Genomic DNA, 22,466 nt, shown 5'->3' on the forward strand with positions numbered 1-22,466 from the left:
CTGCAGGGGTGGTGATGGAGGGAGGAAGGCCCTCCAATGCCAGAAAAACGCCCCTGCCGGCAGAGGAAACGCTGTCTTCCTTTTCCCATGGGAAGCGGTGGAGGCCTGGGGCTAAGTAAGGGTCAAGGCAAAAATGTCGAGTTCTCCTTCCCTAACTCGCACCCCTTTCAGGGCGGACTAGGATGCTCTAGGAGTTCTTTCTCAGCCTTCCGGAGGAAAGGGGGGAACCCCGTGGGAGTCCAGTGAGGTTTTGATCCTCGCCAGGTAGAGGGTCGCTGCCCAAGCACGAGGGCCGAGCCGAGACCCTCTACGCCGCTTCCCTCCCGGAATGGGGGGAGATGGGAGGAAGAGGAGAAGGAGTGAGTGGCGTCGCGAGGCGGGGCAGGGGGCGGGGCCTCCGAGACGCCCAATCCCCTTCTTTCTCCGCCCCTTCCCCGCCCACCGACCCCTTTCCACCAACAGAGCGCCGAGATGGGCGGCACCTGTCACGGCTGGCGTCCTGGGTACGATTTTGCCCCACCTTTTTTTCCTGCCTTCTTTCTTTCTTTTTTTTTTTTTTCCCCTTTCTCTTTTTTGTGAATGAAAGAAGGAGGTCGCGAGCGGTCCCTGGGACTGCGGCGCTAGGCGTCTTCGTGGCCGCGCCTTCGGAGCGGGCCCGGGCGCGTAGCAGTGGCGGCCTCGCCACTCTAGCCCACTCCTGCTCGCCGCCTCCAGCCTCCGCAGCCAGAGGACCGTTGGCGGTGGCGCGGCCCAGCCGCGGAGGTCGGAGCGGCCGCCAGCTGCCCGGCTCCGGCGCGCCTCCATGACACTGGGCGCCGGGGGCGCGGGGAGATGCTGATCCGGAAGAGGCAATGGCTGCAGTGCCGCGCGCGTGGCCGCTCCCTGCCCGCCGTCCGGCCCGGGCTGCTCTGTCAGAGTTTTTGATCTAACGCGAACCGGGCACGGAACCTGAGCGGCAGCAGCGCGACGGCGCCGGCATCGTCCTAACTTGCACCCGCGGAGTGACCCCAGCCATTTCACTAAAATGAGCGTGCTTAGCAGGAAGAGATGTGTTCCTTACACTAGAAATTACCCCGTCACATGTAGCGGTGTAAGTAAATGATTAATTTCTGTTATGGCTGGGTTGCAAGCAGCCTCTGGAAACGCGCCGCTTACCCCCTTCTGCGTCCTCCCGGGCCCTCTCTGCGCCCCTCCTGACTTCCCTTGGGCTTCCGCTCTTGCCTGGGCTATAACTTCGGCTGCTGGGGTCTTAGGGGGCGGGGGACTAACATTTTCTTGGTTTATCTAGGGAAGGGAAGATGACTTGATTGCCGTGGCATGTCGTGGCCTTCCCCCTTTCCCATTTAAATTTTAGAAAAAATTTTATTTTGTATGTGTGTGCAGAACAGCGTGCAGGAAAAAAGGTCCAGGGTGTTGGAAATGTTTCCTTTAAAAACCAGTGGAATGTGTTTTGCTCGCTGTTCTGGAGATGTTTCTTTCAACACACTCCATTGCAGTCTGTGCGTCTGAGTTCTGGCAAACTACTGGGAGAAATCCTTAGGGCTGTTTGTTGATGTTTGAAGAGGCTTATTCAGTGTTTAGGGTTGTATTTTTTGTTAATATGACCATTCAGGATCCCTTTGGGCCCCGCTGCCCATCGGGTCTGTGGAGGGGTTCATCTCTTTGCCTTCCCCCATGTTACAATGTCAGTGACCTGGGTGGGAGCCGCTTTTAATTGGAAGGCCACCCTCTCTGCTTTTCTCTTCCTGGTCGTATACATCCTCCTTGATTTTTACCTTCATTTTCAAGATATTTTGTATTTTGTGTAAGATGCAGGATGTGGGATATTGGTTGCTAGGAGACAAAGCAGGCTCCCAGGGAGATTCTCTTGTTTCCTTGACAACTAGACTAGGGCAGCTACAGATGAACAAGCCTCCTATCAGCTGTGGGAGGGAAAGAGGGGCTTTTCTGGGCTCTGCAAAGAGTGTGTGTAGGTGTGTGGGTGTGGGACTGGGAGCCCACGAGTGTTGCAGCTAATCTGAGCACACCTTTCATTTTGGCCTGTCCTGAGTTCAAAGAGCTGGGAGAGCAGTGGGCAGGAGGCCGTTTTTGGAGAAGGGAACAGGGATTGTGGGATGGGGTGGGAAGGGAACACCAACGTGAAGCTGGGATCACTGAGGGAAAGGAGGAGTGGCCTGGGGGTCGTGATAGCCAGAGCAGGGTGGCGAGGAAGCCATAGCGTACGGAGGTTAGTCAGGAGGCTCAGAAAAGGAATGGGGATGAGGCAATTGTGCAGAAAAGTCTAGAGTCATTGAAGGAGAGAGTGCCAGAAGGAAAGGGGAAGTTGAGAAGCTTACTGAGTGGGTTGTGCCATTGTACATAAGCAGTGATACAGTAAAGTAGCAATATTCTTGAGCAAAAATTACATTACTGTTGGCAATGGCACCATATCTCCAGTACAGGTCCTTTTAAAGACAGGCCTGATTAGACTAAGAGTTCTGCTGGCTTAATTGGGCCAGTGTGTATCTTAAAGAGAGATATAATTACACATATAGATATGTAATCCAGCATTATATAATACCACATTACATAAGAAGGCAAATACCTCCTTTCGGCCCAGGCTCTCTTGGCATGGATTTACCAAGATTCAGGAGACTTTCTTCGGGAGCCCTCATACCCATTTTCCAGAAGGGCAGATTGCGGCCCAGAGAAGTGAAGTGATTTGCCCTTCCCCAGATCTGACAATGAAGTTTGCCAGTCAGGTAGTTGGCACAGGGGTGGAGTGGGTGAGAATGATAAAAATCAGGAGGAAGTCAAAGGACAAGCAGGGGAAGGACTCAGGGGCAGCTGGGGAATGAATGGGGAGGGGCTGCTCAGCTGGAGCTGCACCCAGCAGGTCTGCTGGCTAAACTCACAGCACAGTGTCTCTCTCCTGCTTGTTGCTTAGCTGTCCCCGCTACTTAACCATAGAGGTGCATAAGGTGTGCCTGAGTGTTTGAGTCATAGACTCGATGATCTTGGACCAGCACTGAACTGCTCTGCTGGTGTTTTGACGTCCTCCTCGCCATCCAGCTGCTCCTGGATGTAAGGACTGATATGCCTGCTCCATACCTCCTCATCCCCCCCTTCTGCCTACACACCTCCATGCTGCTGGAATCTGAATTTGAGAAAGAAGTTCTGTGGGCTAGTAGGTTTTTATCTTTCTCCTACAGCTGCATGTATTTGTATTTGGGATTCTATCTGTTTTGTTCTTCAGTCGATAAAACAGAAACCACAACCCAGAAGATTCCTTCTAACGCCAACACATCCTCCCCGCTGCCTGACTTGAGACCAGGAGCTGTCAACATGGGGTCCCCGGTCCTCAGTTCAGGAGAGAGAGCAGCGGGGAGGCAAGATGGTCGGTAGAATCGAGGTTGCTTGCTGGGGAGGGCGAGCAGGGGCAGAGGAAGGAGAAGGAATGAGGCAGATGGTTGCGCTGGAGACTGGCGGGGGGGCGGGGGGAACCTGCACAGAGACCCCTTGTTGTTTAGATCCTGTAAAATTCCAAGAAGGGGGAGGCGCTTGTCTCACTGAAAAGCCCTTGCTGTACTTTTTGCTTAGGTGGCTGCGATGCATCTACTCGAGCAAATCCCAGTTGCCATCATTACTTGGATATTTCAGGTCTGCATTCCTGCATGCTGGCATCCAGTTACAGCCAGCATGGTGGCCTGACTCTTGGACTGGATGGCTCAGCAGTGAGGGTGCCTGGGCAGCCTCCAGGACTCCTCTGAGCTCAGCCTTCCTTGGCCTAGGAAGGATTCCTCCAAATTGCTCCAACCCCCGGCTGACTTCAGGCGCACAGGGAACGTGAGCAGGGGCAGGCCAGTGACCCTGGCAAAACCAAGCTTCCGAATGACGCCTGCACCTACCCCTACCCTCTCTCTTCAACTCTTCCAGGAGGCAGATGCCAACTGGGAGGCTGCCAGCAAAAGCCCCTTCAAGCCTAGGGCCCCCTCCTGGTGACAGCTGTTTAAACACTGACATGACATTTTGACTACAGAAGAGACTTCTGTTTGTTAATTTGAGCAATCCCTCTCTGTGGGTGGGCAAGCCACTTCCTCTCTACCCAACACAGAAGGAAACTAAGGCAAATATTTGCCCAGAAATTCAGGCCCAACTTTCTGACTCTCTGCTTCCCCATTACCCATGCAGTCAAGTTAGCGAGCATCCTTCCAGGGTTGCCAGTGTCTGGGGGCTTCCAGCCTGAGAATCCTCCTCCCCAGGATGGAGAAGTGCGAAAAGGAGTGTATCTCACTTCCCCTGAAACTGGATGCTGGATGCTTGGAGGGTAGGCCTGGGTAGGGGATGGGAAGGCCCATTGGTCTATTAGCCGTGGGGTGTATCATCCCAGGCCCGTAGTTACCCCCACTGCCATCTCAAAACAGGGCCTGCTGCTGAGTGAGCCACGTAGGCAACGGGACAGACCCAGAGGAGGAGAGGGGAGGCCTGTGGACTGCTCAGGTGCATCCAGAAGCCCCCTCAGCCCAAAGAGCCTGGGCTGAAAAACTCTGGCATCTCCATAAAGGGGGCCGGGGTTAAAGGATAGCCATGAGCAGGCTGGGACTTGGAAATCCACAACCAGGGAGGGAGAGAGACAAAGGTGGAGGCCAGGAGAGCTGCTGCCCAGCTTTGACAAGTCCATTAAATTTTAAAGCGGCCCTGCCCTAGGGCATGCTGGGAAGGGGTGGGGACCTGGCGGTGACTCCGCTTCTCTCAGCTGTTTGTTGTTCTGCCGCCACAGCCCTGCTGGCTGGAGAAGGAGAGCGGATGATGACTGAGCTTCCTAGGCAGACACTTCTCTTCCCGGGAGGGTGGGGACTGGCCCTGGGCAGACTCCGCCTTGGCATCTCTCTCAGGCATCGCCCCCATCCCGAAGCCCCACCGGAGGATGGCGGCAACAGGAGGGAGACCAGAGATTCACCTGCTGGAGCTGCGCCTCTCAGCCTGAAGGGGCTCCCATCTCCTCGGCCCCTGCAGGGCTCTTGGCCAGAAAGCCGCCTGCTCCTTCCTCTTCCCCTCAGCTCAGATGCTTGGAGAGGGGGCAGCCCTGGCTGAGGAGATCAGCTGGCCCCGGCCCTCCGGGGGCTGGCATGCAGAGCTGTCTCCACTGCTTCTCTCCTCTCCCCCAGGTCCCAATTAATGGATTCTGACATGGATTATGAAAGGCCAAACGTAGAGACCATCAAGTGCGTGGTAGTGGGGGACAACGCTGTGGGCAAGACCAGGCTCATCTGTGCCCGGGCCTGCAATGCCACCCTCACCCAGTACCAGCTGCTCGCCACCCACGTGCCCACAGTTTGGGCCATCGACCAGTACCGGGTGTGTCAGGAGGTAAGGCTGGGCGTCCACGCCGCGCATCTGGGCTTCTTCCGCAGGGATCACTCCAAACGGGGCCTGTGCTGAGCTCACGGAAGCCCCTTAGGGGTCGGGTGGAGGCAGCTGAAGAGCAAGGAGCCCCGGGAGGGAGGCCTGAGAGGAACCCCCCCCCCTCCAGGGGAGGGGTCCTTGGCCCTTTGTGTTTTGCACGGCTGAGCTGGTGCCTGGGGCGTAGCATCTTGTGTAATCATAGCCCCCAATAATGGGGAGCCCTGAAGGGGGGAAAGGGGTGGTGCTTTGGAGAGATGAGAGCTGGCGGTAGGAAAGAAGCTGCCAGCTAATGATACCAAAAGATCAGAGGCTCGGATGTGTCCAGTTGGCAGGTACAGTTGGGAACAAAGGCAGGCTCCCTGAGAGGTCCCGTCCGCTTCCATAACAGTCTGCCCTCTGAGAGTCTCTCACCTCCTGGCCAGCTCTTGTTAGTGAGTCTGCAGAGATGGCACCTGGATGAAGGTGTTTTAAGGCACACGTTGGAGACACTAGCTGTCCCTCCAGCCCCCACGTTGCAGGACCCTCAGGAGTGAGCAGGCACGCAGGGCCTCCAAGAACCGTTGCCCTAGATTCCCGTCCCCCTCCCTGCCCCCACAGGTGCTGGAACGTTCCCGAGACGTGGTAGATGATGTCAGCGTGTCCCTCCGCCTCTGGGACACCTTTGGAGATCACCACAAAGACCGTCGCTTTGCTTATGGGAGGTAGGGAAGGCCCCTGGCTGCCTGCGGGGAGCCAAGTGGATGGCTTTTCCCTGCTTTCCCCGAGGTATGAAGCGCCTCTGTGACACTAAGCCTGGCAGGAAGGAGTGGAGAAAGCAGCACGGGCAGACCCGCGAGGGGGCGGCAGCCTGGGTGGCTTGCGATCAGGATGCCTGGTTTGAGTCCTACCCTGTTAAGCAGTGGCTCTGGAACTCTGAGCAATTAGCAGAGCTGTTCTGAGATGAGTTTTCACAGATGAGATAAAAAGTGGTCATTTCTAACTCACAAGAGAGCTGTGAGGTCAAAACAAGAGTCTTTGGAAGCTCTAAAATGCTAAGTTAGGGGTGCATAAACTAGAGGTTCTGTTATTATACGTTTTGGGTAAGATCGTGTGAGCAGATCCATATGACAGACGTGGGACTGTAGTGTAGGGGGTGCAGGTGCTCGTTCCAGGGGCAGGTAACCTACCACTAGCTTTCTTTGCCTGTAACCTCACTCTCCCACCGCCAGATCCGATGTGGTGGTTCTGTGCTTCTCCATTGCCAACCCCAACTCCCTCCACCATGTCAAGACCATGTGGTACCCAGAAATCAAACACTTCTGCCCCCGAGCGCCTGTCATCTTGGTGGGCTGCCAGCTGGACCTGCGCTACGCCGACCTGGAGGCTGTCAATAGGGCCAGGAGACCCTTGGCTAGGTAGGGGGTGCTGGTGCCTAGGGAGGGGAAGGTGGCAGATGGGGGGCGGGGCATGTCTCTAGGCTTCCTGCTCAGTCCTGAGGGAATCCACTAAGCCTACATCTCTCCCTCCATTTGAAGCGAGCTCATGTAAGGAGACAACAGGAGTTCTCATTCTTTCATTCATCCATCCATCCATCTATCCATCCAGCTATCCATCTATTACACACTGAGTGGGCCATCCTGGGCTAAGCATCATGAGGAGAGAAGGAGAGGGAGTCTTTGCTTGAAAGGAGCTTATAATCTTGCTGGAAGATGAACTTGATAGGTGAACATGTTAAAAACCAACGTGGAATGTTGCACGCTAATTGCCAGACAGGTGGTTATCGCTACCACTGTTTTGAGCTGGGGAGATCACCAGGGCCTGGCATAGATATGGAGGGCTTCCTGGAAGAAGAGGCGATTGGAAGTGAGCCTTGAAGGACTAGTAGGATTTAGCGAGACAGAGGAGAAAGGGAGTGGAAATGAGCAGGGCAGGAATGGGTCTTAGGACACAGATCCTGAGCAGAGACCCTCCAGCCTGGTGAAAAACAGACGGGCTCTGGAGAGCTGCCTTTCCCTGCCCCCGACTCTCTACCACCAACATGACTTTGGCTTCCCTTCTTGAACCTGCCAGGCCCATCAAGCCCAATGAGATCCTTCCCCCGGAGAAGGGTCGGGAGGTGGCCAAGGAGCTGGGCATCCCCTACTACGAGACCAGCGTGGTGGCCCAGTTCGGCGTCAAGGACGTCTTTGACAACGCCATCCGGGCAGCGCTCATCTCCCGCCGGCACCTGCAGTTCTGGAAGTCCCACCTCCGCAACGTGCAGCGGCCCCTGCTGCAGGCCCCCTTCCTGCCCCCCAAGCCGCCTCCCCCCATCATTGTGGTGCCCGCCCCCCCCTCCAGCAGCGAGGAGTGCCCCGCCCACCTCCTGGAGGACCCGCTGTGCGCGGACGTCATCCTGGTGCTGCAGGAGCGTGTGCGCATCTTTGCCCACAAGATCTACCTCTCCACTTCCTCCTCCAAGTTCTACGACCTGTTCCTCATGGACCTGAGTGAGGGGGATCTGGGGGGCCCCTCAGGGTCAGGGGGCCCTTGCCCGGAGGACCACCGGGGTCACCCTGATCAACACCACCACCATCACCACCACCACCACGGCCGGGACTTCCTGCTTCGGGCAGCCAGCTTTGACGTGTGCGAGAGCGTGGAGGAGAGCGGGGGCTCCGGGCCCGCTGGGCTCCGGGCTTCAACTAGCGATGGGATCTTACGGGGCAATGGGACAGGGTACCTGCCTGGGAGGGGTCGAGTGCTGTCTTCCTGGAGCCGAGCTTTTGTGAGCATCCAGGAAGAGATGGCAGAGGATCCGCTGACTTACAAATCCCGGCTGATGGTGGTGGTGAAAATGGACAACTCCATCCAGCCGGGGCCCTTCCGGGCTGTTCTCAGGTACCTGTACACAGGGGAGCTGGACGAGAACGAGCGGGACCTCATGCACATCGCCCACATTGCTGAGCTGCTCGAGGTCTTCGATCTGCGCATGATGGTGGCCAACATTCTCAACAATGAAGCCTTCATGAACCAGGAGATCACCAAGGCCTTCCACGTCCGCCGGACCAACCGGGTTAAGGAGTGCTTGGCAAAAGGCACCTTCTCAGGTATGGAACATGCTCAGGAGCTGATGTCCAGAAGGCAGGGGAGTTCCCTCCAGGAGCCTTCTGAGGTCCAAGTAGCATTCTAAGTCATCTCAGCTGCTGATGTCCAGGAGGTACAGTGGCTCTGCCCCTGAAGCCCAGTGTCCCCAGCCTGAGAGCATGGTCACACAGTGCTTCACAGCCTGTGGCTCAGAAGCAAGCAGGTTGTCTGGGCGCACTGTTGACCCTTGGGGTTGGTTGTCCCACATTCTTTCCCCACGTGCTCACGTGATGCCTCTTCTCCACCTGGACAGATGTGACCTTCATCCTGGATGATGGCACCATCAGCGCCCACAAGCCCCTGTTGATTTCCAGCTGTGACTGGATGGCTGCCATGTTTGGGGGGCCGTTTGTGGAGAGTTCCACCAGGGAGGTAAGGCTAGGATGGGAATGGTTGGGAAAGAGAGAGACTTACTCCCTTCCCATCTGAGGCATCTGTCACTTAATGGTGCTTTCTTCAGCCTTGACTATGTGCAAGCCGCTGAGTGATGGGCCCGAGAGAAGTTTATGAGATGGTTCCCACAGCCAAGGGCTTTCCAGTTTACCAGACTAGGGAACTACAGTGACATCTTAACTCTACAGTTGAGAAGACACTTTCGATTCATTGTCTTATATTGTGTCACATGTGACTCCTATAGCGTAGCCTCCCACTTTACACGTAAGGAAAGTGAGGACCTGAGAAGTTAAGCGACTCATGCAAAGCTCTGTAGGTAGAAAGGAGAGGGTAGGACTTGAACTCAAGACTTCCAGTTCCTTGGCTGTATACATTGTACCTTGCTTTCTCCTGGACCCACGTGAAATAACTAGAAAAAATATTCAGTTTGTCCCAAACTGAATCCATCACTGTTTTTAAATGTAGGTTTTATTATAATTGAGGTATGGTGAAGCCAACAGATCAGGAAAAAAACTGCCATTAAAAAGATAGATTGTTGGGGCTTCCCTGGTGGCGCAGTGGTAGAGAGTCTGCCTGCCGATGCAGGTGACGTGGGTTCTTGCCCCGGTCCGGGAAGATCCCACATGCCGCGAAGCGACTGGGCCCATGAGCCATGGCCGCTGAGCCTGCGCGTCTGGAGCCTGTGCTCCTCAACGGGAGAGGCCACAACAGTGAGAGGCCCGCGTACCGCAAAAAAAAAAAAAAGATAGATTGTTATACTCACAGATCTCAATGGGAGGGGCACACACAGCATGTGGGGACATGCAGGGAAGCACCAGGTTGGGTCACGAGGCAGAGCGAGTAAGGGGAACTGTGGGCAAGAGACTTTATTGTCTCTTCCATGGGAAGGAACAGGTGAAGCAGGGTAAACAGGCTAAGGGTTGGCTAGTTGGAATAATTTCATCAGGCTCTGGGGCATAGGGGCTGTCCTGAGTCATCTAGTACCTGGCCCTGGGATAATTAGGGCAGGGAGAGAGTAGCCTGGAGTGTGAGAGCAGATAAAGGAGATAACTGGGCGTGTGGGCTCTGGATTGTTTGGTTTGCATATGAAAGGCATGATCTCAGGTGAGTCCTTTATTATCTCTAGGAAGTCCCTCTAGGGTCAGCAAGGCCCCCAATTTCAAAGCATCAGAATACAGAAACTAGAAAGAAACACTTCATGCAATCACCCTTCCCTTAATCTGGGCCACTCCAACCCCCTGTTCTCACTGATACTGCTGCTTTCTTGGGCACCTAGACTGGAAACACAGAGTTGGAAGGGGCCTATCAGTGTGTCCTTAGAAATATCCTCTTAAGTCTATTCTCTCAAGTCTGTTCTCGCCTTTCCCTTCTCCCAGCCAAGCCGAGCAGCCCAGGCCATGGCCCTGTTCTCCATCTTCTCTGAACTCCTGCAACATTGACTGTCCATCACTCAGCCTTGCCATTAACAAGGTCCTTCTTTGTGCAGTGGCTTCAAGTTCTGAGGGTCCACACCCCGTCTCCCCAGGTGGTTTGTGGTTTCTCTTGAGTGTAGCAACTAGGTCTTTTACTTCTGCTGAGTACCCTCCTCAGCGCTGGTCCCTTAGTCAGTGCTCAGCAAACACTTGAATGAAAAGCTAGACGAAGAACAGTGCAGCGGAGCATCCTATGATACAGAGGAGGGATGTCCTAAACTTTCTGGGAAGGACGTCCTTCCGGTAGGCGAAGTGGAGGGGTTCAGGTTTGAGTCGTCTCTGCTTCTTGAAGCGTGAGTTGGGTTGGGATGTGTAAAAGTGTGAGGCTGGGGACTCTCCAAAGCTGCGGGGCCCACCACTACCACAGAAGCAGCTGTAAAGCTCCAGCAGATCCCCAGTGTAGCCTGGAGAGACCGGCGTCCGATGAGAAAGCAGTGTTTGTGTTGGTGCTGCTCTGAAGAGATCCCAGAGGCCCAGAGCAGCAGCCTCAAGCAGCCCAGGGACGCCAGATGGTGTCTGCTTTTCTCGTTCGCATCCCACTTGCACTGCTCCCTGAAGGGCTGGGAGGGGCTGGGTGCAGGTGACCAGAAGGACTCCTTCACACATCCTCCAAGCTGGAAGGATGCTAGCAAGAGTCCAGGTCCTTTTAAAAGCTGTTGGAGGGCTTCCCTGGTGGCGCAGTGGTTGAGGGTCCGCCTGCCGATGCAGGGGACGCGGGTTCGTGCCCCGGTCCGGGAAGATCCCACATGCCGCGGAGCGGCTGGGCCCGTGAGCCATGGCTGCTGGGCCTGCGCATCCGGAGCCTGTGCTCCGCAACGGGAGAGGCCACAACAGTGAGAGGCCCGCGTACCGCAACAACAACAACAACAACAAAAGCTGTTGGAGCCCTGCTCATAGCTGCTCAGCAGCTGGGCTCAGCACAGGCGGTTGCTGTGGGAGACCAGCCTCTGGGGAAGCGGGGTTCTGAGCAGGTCCAGGGGCCACGAAGGGGTGGCTGCCTGTTGGGAGTAGCCCAGCTCGGTGGGCCAGAGCCTTCTGAGTCCCTCGGAACCGAGTTACTCTTTCCCTAAAGCTGGACCTCGCCGCAGCTGCTCTGTTCCTTCCCACCCGCAGGTGGTGTTTCCTTACACGAGCAAGAGCTGCATGAGGGCCGTGCTGGAATACCTGTACACCGGCACGTTCACCTCCAGCCCCGACCTGGACGACATGAAGCTCATCATCCTGGCCAACCGCCTCTGCCTGCCACACTTGGTCGCCCTCACAGGTAACTAAGCTCCGGGGCCTCCCGGGAGGAGGAGCCGGGGACCCCCAGGAGTCATGATTTCTTCTCTCACCTGTCTCCTCCTAGGGGACAGGCCACGAGCACCCAGGGAGTACATTTACATAAAGTGAAATACGTCGGTGCGTATTGGGGTTTGGGTGAGGACATGGATGTAAAGAAATGTGTGAGAGGGATGCTCAGTAGGATCACCTTATAGGCTCTCTCCAGAGGGCATCTTGGCCCAGCAAAGTGGCTCCAGCACATGCCAGGGCCTGGTGTGCTTATTAGCCTGGCCGCACTCACGCAAGCTTAAGAAGTCAAAAAGAAAAGAACACGTTCCTCATCTCTCCCCTTCCTCCTCCCTTTCCTTTTCCTTTTCCTTTTCCTTCTCCTTTCCCTCTTCCTCCTTCTTCTCTTCCACCTTCACTTTCCCTTTCTTCTTCTAGAAATAGACAGCAAACATTGACCTGCCGCTCCTAACTCCTTGATTCCTTGTAGATCCTGAGAGCTCGAGCTCAGCTTTCAGGATGGACCAACCCCAGAGATGGGTTGGAGCAGGGACTGAGGCAGGAGGGAGACCAAGGTGCAGGAGCTCGGGGTCCAAGGGCTGGAGGAGAGATGGTGCCATCCCGGTGAGGGGTGTCTGGGGCCTGCTGACGTTGGAGTCGACATTTGCATTGTGTTGGTATCGGCGTTGTTACCTGTACTGGTGTTGATGTCGAGGTTAGTATTCTTGGGCGGGTCAGGGGGCAGAGAGCAGGGCCTCAGATACTGAGTTGAGGTTCAGGGAAGGACCCGGTGTCAGAGCTGCTGGGACCCTGGGCAGATGATCAAGGCTGGGACTGAGCTATGAGGGAAGCCGTGATCCCATGATGAGAAATGAGTTGGAAGGTGGGACTTGGTCCCAGGAAGAAGGGAGAAATCATTGACCAGAACCACATGTTAAGAGCTGAGCCTTAACATTCAGGAGCTTAACTCCCTCTGCAGAGGGAATCCAGGGGGCACCGAGGGCTTCAGGGCAGGGAGCGAGAGAGAGGCCTCTAATGCTTACAGCTGCAGAATTCCCTGGCAGACCAGTGGTTGGTTAGGACTCCGCACTTCCACTCCAGGGTTCGATCCCTGGTTGGGGAACTAAGATCCCACATGCCACACAGTGTGGCCTGTAAATAAATAAATACATAAATAAATAATAAAGATCAGAGCTGCAACAATATGTCATCCATGGCCATCCATGAAAAAGTGCTGTGGCCTTCCCAGAGCACAGGAAACTGTCCAAACTCTTAGACCGAGTAATTCAACGTTTGAAAGGCTATCTACAAAGAAATGACCCACATGAAAAATACGTATAAAGGTGTTTAAGTTTGTTTCATCATGGCAGGCGATCAGAAACAAGTCAAATAGGCACCATGGGTTAAGCACACATGGGTAATTTTCACAAGGTAGCGATTAAAAATGTTAATCACTGCTGCGTGGAAAGGCTTATAGAAAATAACACTGAATGACTTTTCCAGTGAAATGCTCCATACGTGCCAAGAAACATATTTTAAAAATGTGTTGTGTATGTACCTTGTCGAAGATCAGTGGAAAATGCCAAGTATGGTGTAATAAGTGGTGCTTTGTGTTTAGTGATATATGCTTCCTATGAAGTTATTAATTCAAGCTTTAAATTTTTTTTAACATTTATTTATTTATTTGGTTGCACTGGGTCTTAGTTGTGACAGGTGGGCTCCTTAGTTATGGCACATGGGCACCTTAGTTGTGGCTTAGCAGTGGCATGTGAACTCTTAGCTGCAGCATGCATGTGGAATCTAGTTCTCTGACCAGGGATCGAACCCGGGCCCCCTGCATTGGGAGCATGGAGTCTTAATCACTGCACCACCAGGGAAGTCCCAAGCTTAAATTTTTTTTAATGTTAAATATGACACAAATACACATAATATATGGTCAGCTTAATGAAGTATTACAAAGCAAAGGGACCCTTGCCGGCCATACCAGAAGCCCTTCACCTGTCCCTCCCAACCACAGGCCCTTCCCCCGTCCCCAGGAGGAACCACTCTGCCTATTACTCTTTTTTATGGCCTCACTTCCTTACACTTCCCCATAGTTTTATCATCCAAATGTGCATCCTTAAACACTATAGCATGATTTTCTTTTTTATATATCCTTTAAGTTTTTTCTTTTTTAATCTATAAGTACCTTATCCATGAAGAAAACTTTCCCTTGCAACTTGTTGGAAAAACCCCACTGATCTAGGAAATCTAGATTTTTTTTACTGACTGCGTTTCTATAGTACACCATATTTCCTGTAAACTGGCCATTGGATCTAGAGGCTAGATCAGATTCACGTTCAGTTTTCTTTTGGCAAGACTACTTCATACATTGTTTCTGTTTTTCATCAAGAAGCATAGATTGTCTGCTTTTCTCTCTTTTTGGGACATTAGCAACCATTGAATGTCATTGCCTGGATCCGTTAATTTATTAGGTGTTGTGAAATGGTAATATTCCAATTCAGTCATTTTTTTCTTTATCTGTTGGGATACTTCTAAAAAGAGAGAAACTTGCCCTCACCTACTGTTCATTTACCCAGTGGTATAGTTCATGTAGAACAGGCAGGTGAATGCTTGATTCTTTTATTTACCAGTTTTCAAGATACATTTGTTTTCCTACCATCCTTTGAGAGTGACCAATTAGTTTCTTATTATTAAGTATGCTTATGAACTCTCAGATTTGAACATGCTCAGTTGGTTTCAAATAACTGCAATTAGCTTTATGGAAGCTCAAATACCCTACTGCTCCCTTAGCCTGTAGGAGTCTCTTCAAGTTGGCTGCAGAGTCTCTGAGCTTTCTGATTATCTGGAATGACAAGATGTTCCAGGTTCCTCTTGTACATTTCCTGCCCCAGACCTGGAATCAGCCATTTCTTTAAGACGTCCTGGTTTCTTGTAGTCGGAAATGGATTTCAAGGCTGCACTCTGTGCATTAGAGATGCTTTTGCTATTGGGATGGCTCTTGTTTCTAGGTCTTTTCCATGGACTGAGCTGGGAAATATATTTTTAAAGATAAAATAATTTATGAGTTTATAGTGATACAGTTAAAATTCAGGACTAAGAGTGTTTACTTCTTCCATAGAAACGTTTTAACATGAAATGCAAGGTTAGTACACAATTTGTTACCGAATTTAAATCAATACGAACAACTTGGTTTAATCCTTAGTTCTAATTCATAGTTCTCAGCAAACCTGAGGTTTAATACCCTCGCCCATCAGTTTCTGTGGCTGCTCTGGCGGGTGGAGGCTTTCACCCCACCTATGTAACTACTTGGTGCAACATATGTAGCTTGAAAAATCCTTTTAGGTGATTCTGATCGCCTTCACTTCCCACCTCCACTCCACCTGGAAAGTCTTGCTCTAATCCCAGTTTCCTCACTGGTAGGAGCAGACATATCTCCTGTGGCCTTTCCTGGCCTGTTGGACTTACCCCTTTGCCCTGCAATGGGCTCCTGCCAGGGGGGATAAGCAAGTGCCTGTCCACTCCTGTGGTTCTTCAGCCCATTCCTGGCTGTGTGTGTGTCACAGAGCAATACACAGTGACCGGGCTGATGGAAGCAACTCAGATGATGGTAGACATCGATGGGGACGTCCTTGTGTTCCTGGAACTGGCTCAGGTAGGATGGCAGGGGGAGGAATCTCTCCAACATTCTCAGCTTTGGGCTCTGTCTGCCCATTTGGCAGCGAATGGGGAGGGGCTGGGAGGTGGTGGGTAGGAAGGGAACCCATGGTCAGACTTGGTGCCCAGAGTGGGCAGAGCCCATCTCATCCTCCAGGCCAGAGGATACACCCTACCCCGCCCAGAGGAGAGGCTGGCCATGGGGGGAAGGGACGGAGACTTCAGGAAACCGTAGGACAGGGGAGGGAAGCCCAGAATCATGTATAGACGTGGTTGCTGCCTGCCGAGGTCAGTTAAGGCACACTGTGGACTCTCCATCTAAAATGAACTTCCCGCCTCCATTTTCCCAAACAGGCAAGCAAAATCTCCCACACTGGCCCTCAGGGTGCCAGAAATTCTACCAGTAAAGGTTAGTTTACGAAGTTAAAGCATGGCAGACACACCTGGGAAGTCAGTTTTCTAAGCCTGGTTGTCAGCACCTTAGTTCAGGCTGCTTTGGTCCCTGACAGTGGGGAGGACGAGGGGTCATATCTGAGCAGGGCAGACACAGCAGGATGCCGCCACATAGGAATGTGGATTTCTGGGGCTGCCGGGGACAGGTCAGAGGTGAGGTGGTGGTCGTGGCAGTGCCAAGGAGCAAATCCAGCGTCATTCCCTTATGGTTCTGTGTGGCCTTGCCTCTCGAGGTGCCTCTCGAGTCCTTATGACTCAGGGCCTTTGCCCACCTGCGCCAAAGCTTTGGCTCCGAAGGCAACTGTAGATGTCTGTGTGCAGACCCCGCCCCTGGGGTCCCAGCACAGATGCGCTCCCATCTGTTCCCAGTTCCACTGCGCGTATCAGTTGGCTGACTGGTGTCTCCACCACATCTGCACCAACTACAACAACGTGTGTCGCAAGTTCCCTCGAGACATGAAGGCCATGTCCCCAGGTGAGCACCCCCGGCTGCACCTGTGCTCCTCCGTCTGCTTGGGTCCAAATCTCTGACCTGACCCCAGGGCACCCGGAGACTGCCAAAGACCCTTGGGCCTAACTTGACCTTGTGGGTGGGGAGCAGCCTGCAGAGGTGCATCCAGCCAAGCAGAGGGGGGCCCGGGAAAAGTGCTGGCGTGGAGGGCAGGGCTCCCTCGGGGACCTTGGGCAACTCACTTTGCCCCTCTGGGCTTCTGTTTCTCATAAGTAACAGTCAGACTAGAGTTGGTATTTTTCAGACCTTTTTGGATCAGACTCCCCAATAAGCAATACATTTTATCTTGTGACCCAGTACACATATAGAAATATATCTCAATTGTTTTTAATGCTGCTCATGACCCATGACATTAATTTCATAACCTAGGAGTGGGCACAAGTCACAGCCTGGACAGCACAGGTCTGGGTATCCTCTGGGGTCCCAGCAGCTTGGCCTCTGCTTAATTGATGTCTCAGGTCCTGGGGCCCACAGGAAGCATATGGAGTCCAGGGAGAGGTGTCGCTGGCCTCCCCGAGTTCCTGCCGCTCCGTCTTGAGGTCTTCACTGGGCGCCCTCCACTCTGCTGTGACCCCCTCCCCGCTGACAGCTTCTCGCTGTACCCTGCCAGTTCTCCCACCCCCATTCTCTCCTCTTCACCCTTCTAGCATTTTCTTTCTAAAGCACAGCTCCAATCGCACCACTCCCCCGGTTCCAAACTCCCGTGGTGCCCCGCCGGCCTTCCAGAATAGGTCCAAAGCCCTCAGTCCAGCCTCCCCTCCCGTCTGACCTCCTGCAACACCCCCACGCCCACTTGCCTCGGAAACCCCAGCTCTGCCAGCCACCTCTGCTGTCGCCCCAGCCAAGCCGAGCATCTTCTCGCCGACAGCTTTGCTTGCCCTTTCTCCCCCATCCTTTGCCTCAGCCTACTTTATTCTCCGCACACACTAAAGCCCTGTGTAGATCTTCCCTCTGTCTTTGAAGAATAACACACAAGTGGGAATGCCTTTCCCCGGCACGTACCATCGGCCCCACTCCCTGGGCACCTGACTCTCTTTAGGGGGCTCTGTGAAGGGATGTGGTCCTTGCAGGACCGAAGGCCGTCTGCAGGTCCCTTGGCAGCAGGGCAGGGGTGGGAGTCCCTCCTGCCCCTTCTCCTGACACCCTCCTCATCAAGCCCTACTGCGTTCTGCTCCAGAAAACCAGGAGTATTTTGAGAAGCACCGGTGGCCGCCTGTCTGGTACCTGAAGGAGGAAGATCACTACCAGCGGGCCCGGAAGGAGCGTGAGAAGGAGGACTATCTCCACCTGAAACGGCAGCCCAAGCGGCGCTGGCTGTTCTGGAACAGTCCTTCCTCACCGTCCTCTTCAGCCACGTCCTCGTCATCCCCATCTTCCTCCTCGGCTGTGGTCTGAGGTGCTGCCACCCTCTTCTGACCCTGCTGCTGTTGCCCCCACTTGTTCTTGCCCCTCTGCTCTTGTGCATCGCCCCCTCCACCTTCCAGGGACAAAGGACTCACATAACCGGGACCCTACGGGGAGGAGCTGCTCTCACCAGCCAGCATAGCTCAGCAGAGAGAGGAAGGAGCCGGGCCTCGTGGGTCGGAACAGGCGCCCGGGCAGAGGTCCCGATTCCACAGCAGGGCAGGAGACGGCTCCTGGGAGGTGGGGAGCGGGGAAAGGGCTGAGGGCTGTGGCCTCTGGTCTCTGGGTCGGAGAGCCCTTGAATCAAAGGGAAACTCCCCCAGCCGTGAGGCCGTGTGTCTTGGTCTGCGGAGGCAGCCTTCTCCCCGTGAGCGGCCGTGAGCAGGCAGGGTCCTACCTCTGTTGATCGTGTGTTTGCATCAGTGGACTTGGAGGGTTGCAAATGTTTTGTGGGCATTTGCACGTGGAACCTACTCAAATCCTCACTGGAGAAGTCAGGGTAGAAATTAAGCCTTCAGAACCCAACTCAAGGTTTCCACCCCTGGGGTGCAGCTGCCAGAGGCCGCAAGTGGAAGGCTGGCCCTCTGCCAGTATCCCTCCCAGGGCTGTGGGCGTCCAGGCCTGAGAAGGGCGGCAGAGGTTGCTCAGAGCTGCAGGCCTAGAAGCAGCGCCTCTTGGTGCAGTGAGACACTTCCTCCCCCCTCCTTCACCGCTCAGATTTGGAGATGGAAACCAAAGGAAACAGCTGGAACAGGGGGAGAGAAGGAAGGCAGTGATGGGGGCCTGGGTACAGCAATCCCATGAGCCTTTGGGCTCCTCCCCCTGCCTCTGGTTAGCACGGCTTCTCATGGGGTAAATTTAGCAAAAAACCCCAAACAACAATGAACAGACTCACCACCAACAAAAACATTGTCGCCTCTATCCCCTCAAAGGAAGAAAAACAGAAAAAGACCCTGTATGGCTTACATTTCTATAAAGCCAAACAGGGTTCCCCGTGTGGATGAGGCAATGGTTGAGGCGGTAGAGATGACTCCAGTGCTTTTCAGGAAAGCAGTGTCACCGGCTGTGACCGAGGACGCTCCGGCCCTGCTGGTTGACCCTGGGCAGCACGTTGCATGCCTTCAGCATGCTGGGGATGAGGTTTGGGGTGGGGGGAGGGTGGGCTCAGGAATCGCTGTGGCGTTGGAGCCGTGTGTTCGCCCGTCATGAGAATCAGGCTATCCTCACCTTCATCGGGTAACTCCATAACATATGAATGTGTTGGAGGGGTGGGGTGTGGTGGGGGTCAAAGGTCAGGAGAAAGGCACTGACATGGAGAATAGGAGACCCTGTAATGAAGGATCGTAGCACATGACCTTACTCAGTGCTGGCTGGTGATAAAAGGGAAGGAGAAAAAATGGGGGAATTGAACAGGAGCAAAGCCAAGGTCAGTCCAGAGAAGAGGAGGGAGGAGACTGGAGGACTGGAGGATTAAGACAGTAGCTTGCAGCCCCATTGGGGAAAAGCTGGGTTGCAACTGACCCTCTCCGCATTTTCTAATCCTGATTCGTATTTCACTCCCCACACCCTTTGTAGATTTAGAAGACGGAGCCCTTCTGATGAAGGTGGAGCCAGAGAGACTGAGCTCCTGGCCTCAGAGCTCAGGAGTCACCTCGTCTAAGAAAGATGCTTTAGGAAGAGGAACTGGTTTTTCGGTCCCAGGGCCCTAGGTGGGCTCCACCACCAAGAGGCTGGCTTTAGGTCTGGGATAGAGCAAACCCACAAACAGTGGAAACTCTGCATCAGTTTTTTGGTGCCAAGACCTAGGGATTTGAAATTAAGTCCTCGTCCAGAGAAGGAGCAGGAGGTGGCAGGTCAAGCGGGTCTAGAGTGGCTGTGCCCCGTGTTGTCGGAGCCCCAGACTTGGAGGCCATGGCTGCCTCCCCTCCAAGTCCTTCTCCTGGTGGCGGGCTGGGAAAGCAGACGTGTGCTGCCCTCTAGTGGCCGGTTAGCTCCCTGCCGCTGAGCTGGGGCGAGCCTGAGGAGCAATGGGCGGGGCAGAAGGGGAGCCTCCAAGGTGGGGGGGGGGGTGCAGCTCTGACCCCAGCACCTTCACTGTTGGGGAGGACAGAGGAGGGGCCGGGGGGCCTCCTGGGAGCTCTAGGTGGGTGGGAGAGCCAGACCCTAAGGTCCAGGGGAAGGGAATTGGGGCTCCAAGAGGTCGCAGGGCTGAGCCACTGGGCCCACTGATGAGGATGCAGAAAGGCCAGCGGGGACAGAAAGGGGGGGGGGTGGTGGCCCAGGAGCTGCAGGAGGCCCCCAGGTGAGGGGTCACAGAATGACCCCAGCAAGCAGGGCCCCACCCCCCCCCCTTCCCAGCAGCTCTGTCAGAGCCGGTCTGCACCTCAAGGGAGCCCAGCAGGCCCAGGTGTGGCCCAGAGACATCACCTGCGGAGGCTGTGGGGAAGCCGGGCCAGGCTGGGGTCCCTCCCCCAGGGGAAGGGCAGGGAGGAGAGGGAGGGAGGAGGGGCTGGACTCCAGTCCCCCAGGAACCTGGCGCCCAGAAATCCATGAGTCAGAGCAGGAGACACACCCATGCAGGGCAAGCTTGAGCCCGAGGCATAAAAGGGAGAAGGATGGAGCGGGTCACACAGCAAGAACACACACCCCTGCACCCGGGTCACTCAGCACTGCTCCAGAGAACAGTAGGATGGGGGAAGGAAACACACACACACACACACACATGCCTCTTTTTATATAAAATTGCATATTTAATTTGGTCATGAATTCATAAACACATGAATATTTTGTACCTAATGGCCTTTCTTGTATTGTTTGATATTTCCAACAAATTCTTCCAAGGTGGGAACTTCCAATGGAGAGGAGCATGAAAAGATACCCAACCACTAATGGAACACTTATTAAGTGCCTATCGTGGGTCAGGTGCTATTTGGACTGGATATAAAACAAAAAAGACAACTTCATGCTCTCATTCAGCTTACCTTAAATAAATAAACATGACAAACACTGACAAGGCTAATACTTTAGATGGACACCTAAGGAAGTCCTCCAAGAAAGGAACAAGTGAGGTGAAGCGTGATTGGCAATAATTCATTTATTTCTCCCTCTGAAGATGAATGCAGAGTGTCCTACACAGATGGAACAGCAAAGGCAGGAAACGCCTGACTTCCAGGAAAGGGAGGGGCAGCAAAGTGTGACTTCTGGAAGGAACAGGGAAAGGGCTGCCGCACCAATGCCACCGAGGTAGGACCCCTACGAAACTCCACTAGAACACCATGCCCTGAACATGTCTAAATACTCAGCCAATTCTAGTTTGGGCCCAGCCATGCCACTCTTGGACACACGACGTTCTGAGATGGAAAAGACCAAAAACCTGAGAATTATTACTTCCATAACATTATCTTGCCACGACTGGAATACTACAGAGATAGGTAGGGTGGAAAGAGGGCTGAAGTGGTTACAAAATATTTTTTTTGTTTGTTTGTTTGTTTTTTGGGTTTTTTTGCGGTACGCGGGCCTCTCACTGCTGTGGCCTCTCCCGTTGTGGAGCACAGGCTCCGGACACGCAGGCTCAGCGGCCATGGCTCACGGGCCCAGCCGCTCCGCGGCATGTGGGATCTTCCCGGACCGGGGCACGAACCCGTGTCCCCTGCATCGGCAGGCGGACTCTCAAACACTGCGCCACCAGGGAAGCCCCAAAATATTTTTTAAAGTAAGAGAAAGTGGTCTACCACCCCTCAGCTGAGGGTGCTGCCGTGCATCTTCCTTGTTTAGGCAGAGTAGTCAAGTGAGGAAACCTCCCACCAAGCGCTGGGAGGGGCAGATGGAGGAGAGGAAGAATCACAAAGAGAAGCCAGCTTGCAAGCCTTTATTCTCAAAACAAGATTGCAATATAGAGATTGACCAAGATAGCAGAGTAGAAAGACCCTGAGCTCGTGTTCTCTCACAGGCACCCCAAATTACAACTATTTGCAAAACAACCATTGATGAAAAAGATCGGAACCTACCAGAATAGATCTTCTGCAACTAAAGACATAAAGAAGGAACCACAGTGAGATGGGTTGGAGGGGGCGGACTCACAGTATAATCAAGTCCCATACTCCTAGGTGGGCAACCCACAAACTCGAGAGTTATATTGCAGAGGTTCTTCCACAGGAGAGTTCTGAGCCCCACATCGGGCTCTTCAGCCCAGGGGTCCTGCACCAGCAAGATGAGCCCCCAGAGCATTTGGCTTTGAAGGCATGCAGGGCCATAATTTTGGGTGTCCCAAAGGACTGGGGGAAATAGAAACTTCACTCTTAAAGGGCACGCATAAAATCTCATAAAATGCACTGGGACCTAGGGCAAAAGTAGTAATTTGATAGGAGCCTGGGCCAGACCTACTTGCTGGTCTTAGAGCACATGCCAGAGAGGCAGGGCGTGGGTGCGGCTCACCCTGGGGACATGGACACTGGTAGCAGCCATACTTAGAAGCTCCTTCCACTGCTGGCCACTGGTGCTGATAGGCATCGTTGTGGGATCCTCCCTCTAGCTCATGAGCCCCAAGAGCTAATGAGTTGGGTGGGGGTGGCCAGCCCCACCCAACAGCCTGTAGGCACCAGTGCTGGGATGCTTCAGGCCAAACAGTTAACTGGGCTGGGACACAGCCCCAGCCGTCAGCAGACAAGCTGCCTAAAGACTTCCTGAGCCCACAGACACCTGTAGGCGTGCCTCCAGACATGGCACTGCCCACCAGAGGGCCAAGACCCAGCTCCACCCGCCCGTGGGCAGGCATGGGCCCTGCCCTCCAGGAAGCCTTCACTAGCCTCTGGACAGCC

The 22,466-nt window shown here is 54.1% G+C and overlaps 1 protein-coding gene across 2 annotated transcripts; it reads left to right on the top strand.

Moving 5' to 3' along the window:
* The first annotated feature begins 534 nt into the window (after positions 1 to 534).
* On the top strand, positions 535 to 20,639 carry RHOBTB2 (Rho related BTB domain containing 2). 2 transcript variants are annotated; one of them, XM_081237494.1, is made up of 11 exons: positions 535 to 1,090; positions 5,148 to 5,349; positions 5,983 to 6,086; positions 6,594 to 6,779; positions 7,435 to 8,453; positions 8,744 to 8,862; positions 11,469 to 11,619; positions 15,191 to 15,279; positions 16,104 to 16,209; positions 17,423 to 17,641; positions 19,225 to 20,637. In XM_081237494.1, the coding sequence occupies exons 2-10, from the start codon at positions 5,158 to 5,160 to the stop codon at positions 17,638 to 17,640; spliced, it is 2,184 nt and encodes a 727-aa protein (XP_081093620.1). In that variant the 5' UTR covers positions 535 to 1,090; positions 5,148 to 5,157; the 3' UTR covers position 17,641; positions 19,225 to 20,637. The 2 variants fall into 2 exon arrangements, with proteins under 2 accessions (XP_081093620.1, XP_081093619.1); XM_081237493.1 differs by having other exon boundaries at positions 17,423 to 20,639.
* Positions 20,640 to 22,466: the final 1,827 nt, after the last annotated feature.

The sequence above is a fragment of the Mesoplodon bidens genome (genome assembly GCF_964165515.1).
Source record: "Mesoplodon bidens genome assembly, chromosome: 6".
NCBI classification, from domain to species: domain Eukaryota; kingdom Metazoa; phylum Chordata; class Mammalia; order Artiodactyla; family Ziphiidae; genus Mesoplodon; species Mesoplodon bidens.